This window comes from Elephantulus edwardii, unplaced genomic scaffold (genome assembly GCF_000299155.1).
Source record: "Elephantulus edwardii isolate Elephantulus edwardi_28Jun2011 unplaced genomic scaffold, EleEdw1.0 scaffold00003, whole genome shotgun sequence".
Lineage (NCBI taxonomy): Eukaryota > Metazoa > Chordata > Mammalia > Macroscelidea > Macroscelididae > Elephantulus > Elephantulus edwardii.
In genome coordinates this window covers 26,213,560-26,222,363 of record NW_006399753.1, presented here as the reverse complement: position 1 = coordinate 26,222,363, position 8,804 = coordinate 26,213,560, and the positions used below count along the sequence as shown (strand labels likewise).

The window sequence follows — 8,804 nt, the reverse complement described above, 5'->3', positions numbered from 1 at the left end:
GTGTGTGTATGTGTCCAGATTGATATAATGATATAGATAGAAAAGTATCTGTTGTTGTTGTTGTTGTTAAGTGCTGTCAAATCGTAGATGACTCATAATGACCCTGTGAATGAAAGACCTGAGCACTTGTATAACTTTCATCATTTCTCCATGTTCATAGACTTTCTGGAGGTAAAGTGGATGCCACTCTTGCTTCCAAGCTTGTTTTAACTAGGGAGCTCCACCAAACACCATGCGTAACCATTATTGCATTTGACACATCAGTGTCACAGTGTTCAGCATCACAGGAACCATGAGTTACCTCTGTACAGCAAATGGACAGACGAATGCTATACCACTTAGAAGAATGTTTGACCAAAAACAATTAAAACCAGGCCTGAGGGCTGCAGATTAAAGTCACCCACTTTTAACTTGGAAGCACAACTTTCTATCCACTAAGTGGGACAACAGAGCTCTCTTTGTGCTGTTGTTGTTGTTATTGTATCTAGACATTAATTTAATCTTTTAAATATTTAAGTCTTATATTATCTTCATTTTACACAACAGGGAAAAGGAAAAGAAAGGTTACTTAAAAGTTTGAAAGGTGGTTGATATTTATACTCAGATTGTCTTGCTTCCAAAATCAATACTCTCAACTACTACATTGGACCCTCTAGGCAACAATCTTTTCTTCTCATTCTGAATATTGGTTTTATTTTTTTTACATTTATTAATGTCATGCAAGATACGCACACAAACACAAACTTGTTCATGTGTGTGCATGTGTGTATAACCCCTTAGCCAAGTTAATAACCCATTTAAAATAAAAAAATATTCAATAGTACTATTTTATATACTTAGCCAAATTTCAAGATAATGATCAAAGGAGCATTTTCTTCTCTTACCATTTTTAAGATGCTTTGACCTTTCTTGTTCATAGACCATTTCCTCTTCTTCAGAGAGTGCAATATCAACTGTACTGCATTCCGATGAGCTAGATGGTTTTATTTTCTAAAATATTAAGTTCCATTAAAAAAGTTGCAATTCAAGTTTCACTTTATTTCTTTTTAGATGCAAGAGGAATTATGTTTAGAAAGGGTACTATCAGGATTAAAGAATTTTAAGACAACCTCATAATTGAGATGATAATGCATACATATTAATTTGAGGATAAATGTATTAAATTATTTTTAAATATTAAAAGCAAGATAATTTCAGATGAGAATAAACAAAGTAACACTGTTATCCTAAAGACATGCCAGATAGTTCAAATTTATAAAAATGTTAGGATTCTAAAATGTTCTTCATATCAATATATTTTTTGTATGAAATATCCTTCATGCTATTTCACTTAAATAGTGTAAAAATATAAATACATTTCTGTATATCCTATCTGAACTCAGAGATCATCTGAAGAATACATTTGATGCATCAGACACTAAGGAAAGAAGATAATACAAGTTATAGAATGACAAATGTCATGGCATTAATGGTTGGAAAATATTGCTTTGGTGATAGCAATGATGCCAGAGATTTTATATGACTAATGATTTCTTGCAAATATTCTTTAAAAAAACAAGCGCACATAAATGGTGACTATATATTAGACCTCCCCAGATGTAATAACATGGCAAAGAAATTAACTACTCCTGTGGAAAGAAATGGTGAGGAAAAAAAACCATAAAATAAATAAATATTATATAAGCAATTAGAGAAATGCCAGAGGCCCATTGAGATCAATAAAAGATCACATGCAAGTTTAATTTGAAACTGAATAAAATGAAAATACCTTCATGAGAGCCAAAATGCCATATTGAATATAAACCACCTGAATTTATAAAGTATCTGAAGAAGTTTAATCTATTTAACACTAATAATTAAAGACTAGAATAATTGTAGAATGACATCAAGTGCATTATCCATGAAGAAAACAAAAAGATCATTAAAAAGAAATAAAAGACAAAAAAATTATGTCAGAAGATATGGAAACTTGTTCTGGAATATAGAGTAGCTAAAGAGACTGGAATGCAATAAACAATGTGAAAGCGAAAAGCCAATACAGTGAAACATTAAAATGAAATATACAAAGGCCTGAAGTTAGAAAACCAAAAGAGAAAAAACACTTGTCTATGCTCAAGCTAAAGAAACAGTGTAGGGAAAACCCCTAGGAAAGTCTTCAAACCAGTAGTTTAAACACTGAAGGTTTTTATGGGTAAAATATTGAATTATTTACTCATTGTACCAAGAAAAGATTTGGTTGATGCTCACTCATTTCAAGTGGAAGTATATGCTCAATCAAGAACTGAAGGTACTGAACAAAAAAGTCTATGCTGTACAGAAGGCATTGGTGAAAACGAAGGCCATGGTCTTTGCAATTAGTTGTTATGCATCAGAGAGCTGGACAATGACTAAGGATGATAAAAGATAAGATGCCTTTGAGTTGTGATGCTGAAGAAGAGTCTTAAACATACAAATAGGTCTATCTTAGAGACGGTGAAAGCAAGTTTCTCCTAGGAGGCTAGGATTTTGAAGCTCCATCTCACATACTTTGGACATGTGTCCAGAAGGGACAGGTCTTTGGAGAAAGACATCATACTTGGAAGGGTGGAAGGACAGTGGAGTAGAGGATGGGACGCATTGATACAGTAACTGTGGCAATGGATATAGGTGTGTCAGAGTCAGTGACAGGGCAAGGTTCAGAGCTGTTGTAAAAAGGGTCACTATGAGTTGCAGGAGACTTGATGGGATGTAACAACAACAGAAATTGACAGTATACCAGTTGAAATGTTTTGACAGAAGGATACAATGCTAGAAATGCTCACTTTCAATGTTAAGAAACTTGGAAGACATGGCCAACTTTCTGGAAGAAATTCAGATATGTGCCCATTCAAAATGTAGATAATCCAAAGAACACAGAAATTACCGGATAATATCATTAATATTACAAAAACAATTTTTTTCTGAAGACAATCCAAAAATATTCACAAGAGTAAATATTTTTGAAAGAAACTGGCACAAATTTCAAACTAGATTCAGATGATAGCCTGAAATAAATTATGTCAATATTGATACCAAATGGATCTTGCCTGACAGTAAAGAATACCAGAAAGGTATGTACTTGTGTTTTTATTGACAATGTAAAGGCATTAGATTGTGAAGATAATAATCATAACAAGTTATAGTTAATACTAAAAAGAATATGAGCTTCATAACACTTAATAGTGCTCATACATTTGTATACAGATCAAGAAATACTTATTTTGATCAGAACAAGGAAATATTGCATAGTTAAAAAAATTAGGATAGGTTTAAAATATATGTGAAGGGTTTCAATCTGTTTAACTTATTATCCATCTTAAGAAGTAGGTATTATTTTAACCTCATTTTCATATGAGATAACTAAAACTTACAGAGGTTAAGTAATTTGTTTAGTGTTATATAATCAGGATCAAGGTGTGGTAGAGAGAGGAGTAAATGAACATTCTGACTCTGACACCTCAGAACTGAGTCAGGTTCATCACAAAAGTTGCTATTAATCAACACAAACTCATAAGGGAAGTCAAATACCTTACCTCTTTGCTGCTCCCATAACCTGACTTGCTCTGAATTTCCTTGTTATCCAGATTTTCAATATCAGATTCCCCTGAAGCGATTGGTACACTTTCTGAGACACTAGGACTGGGGATAAGTGATTGGTTCTCATTGTCAGTCATGTTTTTCTCAGTGCAACTGCTTTTATCCTTATCCTTGGGGAAATCTTGGGTGTTGCTCAACTGAGAAAGGGTATTGTCCGAAATAGTTTCTTTGACATAAGTTTCGCTTGCATTTTCCATTACTTCCTGTGGTATATTTTGTTTTTTGCATAATACTTTTAATAACACATTGTTAACTGCTTTTTTAATCTGTGCCACTGCAAGCTGGACATTTTTTGCATCTTTGTTCTCTTCAGTTGGTTGAGACTTGTGTGAACTAAATGAGCTTACCAAAGCCACAAACAGGTAAAGTATCTAAAAAGAAAACAAGAGACATCTGAATATATGTTATTTTTTTAAAAAAATTCAATATAAAAATCCTTAAAAGTCTGCTGATCTGAGGTTTGAACTCTAAACCTACTTACAAAACAAGTACAATCATAGACCTTTCCTATTCACCCACAATAGGCCAGATAATGGACTAGGGTTTGCTAATAACAACAGCCTAAGGAATATATTAGGCCTTCTTATTCTAAAATGAAAAGGAATAGACTTAAGAAGTCAATTGCCAGACATCACAGAGGCTTATAATCAAGTCTGTCATATTCCAAGACTCTTTCACTTAGTTAGGCTGCTTCTCCTAGAGATGGAAACATTAAATCCTACTCCAAGGGTGCTGACTTCATTTTATCCCTATCTTTATTAGAAATGAGATTATTCTACCAATTCATGAGGATTTTAGTGAAGTGAGAACTACCCATGCTTCTAAAGACCACATCTAGTGAGTCAGACAAACAGAGGTATTAAAGTTGATTTTAAGGTATTGGGATAAATTTGGCCAAACAAGAAGAGGTAATGAAGCAACAATTCCTAATATATCTAGTCATTTTGGACTTACATTTGGTGGATATTTTTATCTTTCTTAATACTGACAGATAGTATATCCAGTTTTCAGAGAGTCAGAATTTAAATGCAAGAGATGTAATTTTTTGCATGCTAGTGAGGTAGATTCATAATAATTACTTTCTTAGAACTCAAATAGAAATTTGAACTTTATGTTTATTCTCATAGTTATACTCCCACTCTTCAAATATTTTGAATAGTCTATCTGATGTATTTATATATATATAAATATACACACACACACAAACACACACACACACATATACAATTAAGTTGGGGTTTGTGTTTGCTTTTTTTTTTTCACAGTGAGGAAAAACTTTTATTTGGAATTAGCCAGCTGGACTCAGTTATATGATCCCAATTTTGTGAGTCACAGTTAGGGGCAAGTTGAACATAGGCCTTTTTCTCTCCATCAGGCCTAATTAAGGTGACAATTAACATATTTTTATATCTTCTTTCTGATATTTTTACTCATTGGGATAGTTAAAAAAGGAATTGTACTTACTAGTTATATGTACATATAGCTTTTGTATGTAAGTTATATATGTATAAATAAAAAGTATAATGCTTTTTATTAATATGCACATAGGAGAAATTAAGAATATAATACCAAGCACTGTTAATCTTTCAAAATGTTAATCTTTGAAAATTCTGAGCTGTTTTCCTACAATCTAACATTTTAGAGAGTTATTTAAAAATCCTTTTATAAATAATTGCTTTTGCATAGGTTGATGTTAAGTCATCTTTTTATTTTCCTTTAAAGCTGAGGATCATTACTAAAATTTTATTGCCAGGAATAACAGAAACATGTTTGTTTTTTTTTTAAATCTGAATAACTTCCTTGTTTACTAATGAGAGAAATATAGAAAGTTAAAATAAGATCTGTGAATCCGTGAATAAGACTTGTGAATTCTGTGCTAGCATTTCGTTTTCTTGAACTTACTCTAGTATCATTATCATAATGATTCATAGCTAGATACCTGTTGAGGGGATTAAAGCAAAGAAAGTTTAATAAACCAAGTGATAGGATGGCTAGGCTAGTCAAATGGGAATATACGTTCATATAACTTCCTTTTAATCAGAAATCCTTCTTGCTTATTGTTTTGGAATTGTTGACCATTAGAAATAGGACAAATGAGAAATAAAGTGGATTATACAAGTAAAGAAACAGAAACTCTCTCTCTCTCTCTCTCTCTCTCTCTCTCTCTCTGTGTGTGTGTGTGTGTGTGTGTGTGCTTTTCCATATATAGATGTGCTGTTACCTTCATGACCCTTGCTTCTTAGACCAAAAAAAAAGTTTTGAGAAATCTCACTTATTCATCATCAATCACATGACTTGAATTTCAATGTATTTCATCTCCAGCTCTCTTGAAGAGTTTGAGTGGCTTAACATAATCAGTTATTCCATAGTCTAGGCAATAGAGATCGCCTCAGAAATGGGCATGCAACTCAATTAGAATTAATGAGTTAGTGGAAGTTTGATGTTGCTTCTAGAAAAGAAATGCTGCCCTTCATTGAACTTCATGTAATATGAAGCTGCAGATTGCTGGAGTCAACTTAATAGCACAGAAAATAGAAGCCACCAAGGTACATAAGCAAAACAGAACTAAGAAACAAAAAAAGCTCATTCTAATGATCACAGGTTCATTATTGGGTTACACTCCAATAACTAAAGTGAGATTTGATTCTGATATTTTGAGTCATATAAACTGATACATTATCATTTTTTTCATAAGCCAGTTAGTCGAATGTTGTTCAGTGTTTAAAGAATAGCTCCAGAGGCAGTGACTTTTAAAAAATATAATCTGATTTGGATTTATGAAATTATTTTTCCATTTTGAGCTAGAACTTTTCCATTTCATTCTAGAATTTAATGATACAAAGAAGAGTCATGGTTCTTCCCTTAACAGAGCTTATGATTTAATAAAGAAGACATGAAAGTATATTTAAAAACCTGATTATAATACCAACATTATTATAAGCGTATCACAGAGGAATAGCCAAAGTGACAGAGGCAGTGAGGAAAGGCACACATACAATTGAGTCTAACCTGTGATTTTGATCAGTCTTTTGTTTTCATATGTATGATATGTCTGAAATTTGTGAGTTAAAAGCAAATATTAAGTCTTTTTCTGTAAGAAACTTCTTATTTTAAAAGTTATACTTGTTTCTCAAAATAAGCGAAAGCTTCTTATTTAGTCATGCAACACCACTTCAACGATAGAGAAAAAAACCACAACACATTTCCCTTAGTTAATGCTTAACAGTTTTATGAACCAGTGATTTTCAAGTTTTGCTGCAAAAAATCTGATGCCCAATTTATGTCCATAAAACTTAAACATAGAATCTCTGGGAATGTGCCCAGGGCATTAGTATATTTTTATTAATTCCCCAGGTAGTTCTAATGTACATCTGTCTGGAAAACCAGTGTTATATTTAAGTTCCCCTTAAAAATTAATGTGTATACATGTCACCTGGGAATATGTTTAAAATGTAGATTCTACTTCCACAGGTATGAAATAGAGGCAGAGAATCTGTATTTCTAACAAGTTCTCATGTGATGCCAATGTTTCTTTGAATGGAAAGTCACATAAATCAGAAGGGGCTCTGGTGGCCTAGTGGTAATAAGCTGTTTCAATTCTGAAGGCATGTGGTTCAAATCCAGCTGCTTGACGGGAGAATAATGGGCAATTTGTTCTGCTACAACTAAACTGCTTCTGGAAACCTGCTGGAGGGTAAGCTATGAGTTGATTCCAATTCAACAGTACACAACAACATCAAAGAAAAAATATGATTAAATCCACAAGTGTAATTTTGAATCCCTATTATTTAAAGGTCAAAAAGTAACATGAATCTTAAATATGTTTTGCTCATTTTATGCAAATTATTATTTTAAACATATTCAATATAGAAATTAGTAATGAAATAATTTAAGCTTTTAGGGAAAGAGGACATACTGTAGAGTTAAGACAATTGTAGTTTGTAGTGGTCACATTTCAGGTAAGCAGTAATCACATACGGCTAATAGCTATAAAATTGAAGAACACAAGTTGAGACCATTGTATCCCATCTATATACATCAAAAAGGAAAAGCTACATTATGTATTCCCCCCCAAAGGTAATGTGATATTACTGATTACTTACCAATAAGTTTCCAATTAAAATAACGATCATGTAAAAAGGAATACATGTAGCTCGGCTTGCCACCTGCATACAGTCCCATAAAGTCTCTATCCATTCCCCACACAGCATCCGGAGCACGTTCATATAGGAGTGGAAGAAGTCCTGCATGTGCCAGCGGGGCAGCTGACAGTCACTGTTTATATTACAAACACAGTTTTCATAGCTCGCACCAAAGATCTTCATTCCAAGCGTAGCCGAGAAGAAGATAAAAGTGAACAAGAGCAAGACCAGGTTTTGCAAGGCCACCAATGATTTATTGAGGGTCCACAGTAGATTCCTAAATGTTGGCCAGTATTTCCCCAGTTTAAAAATTCGGAGCTAAAAGAGAAATGTAACAAATAAGGAAGCAAATAAATCTTAATTAGTATATATTATGATGCATATTTAAAATTATCAATATAATATACACATATGTTCTTTACTTTTGAGCATTGTTAAAGTTAATTCTTGGGTAATAATTCAGTGTGTAATATATAATTAATTTTATTCTAAAATTGCATGTACTATGTTAATATATATTCTCTGTTAGTGATCTGCTTGTTAATCTCCATTCCTTTATAATTGCTCTAGTTTCATTTGATGTTTATGTCTGTTAAGAACAAATATTCATTCATTCTTTGTTTCTCAAGTTATTTTGATTCCCTTTCCATATTTTTTATCCAGATAATAAATAACAATCTTTCATGGTCCACTGAATTATACTGATGGTCATATGTATAATTTTTAAAAATGTATATTTGGAATCACAGAAGCCAAGAAAGCTTAAGATACAAACTGTCAGATCATGGGTTGGGCAATGGAAGTTATTTTTCTGAAGGGACTTGGTAGATGAGAAGGATTATCCTGGTGGAGGGTGGAGCTGGGAAGCAAATGGGTAATGGCACTGGGCTAAGGGGGGGGTCAACACTTTAACTAACGCTTACCCCCACAATAAGGGATTTATCTTTAACTGCTCCAAAAATTGCTGTCTGTCAGATACTCCTCTAAATCTGAACATTCAGATTAAGACAGACTAGGAAGAAGGATTGGCCACCCACTTCTGAAATA

The 8,804-nt window shown here is 32.9% G+C and overlaps 1 protein-coding gene across 1 annotated transcript in view; it reads right to left on the bottom strand.

The window, feature by feature from the left end:
• The window catches only part of SCN7A (sodium channel, voltage-gated, type VII, alpha subunit), a 71,510-nt gene that overhangs the window by 23,519 nt on the left and 39,187 nt on the right, over positions 1-8,804 (bottom strand). The window contains exons 13-15 of the mRNA XM_006879481.1: positions 7,719-8,075; positions 3,552-3,986; positions 885-990 (exon numbers count right to left, since the gene is read on the bottom strand). Of these exons, the coding sequence (XP_006879543.1) occupies positions 885-990; positions 3,552-3,986; positions 7,719-8,075 (898 nt within the window). The remainder of the gene's footprint in view (positions 1-884; positions 991-3,551; positions 3,987-7,718; positions 8,076-8,804) is intronic.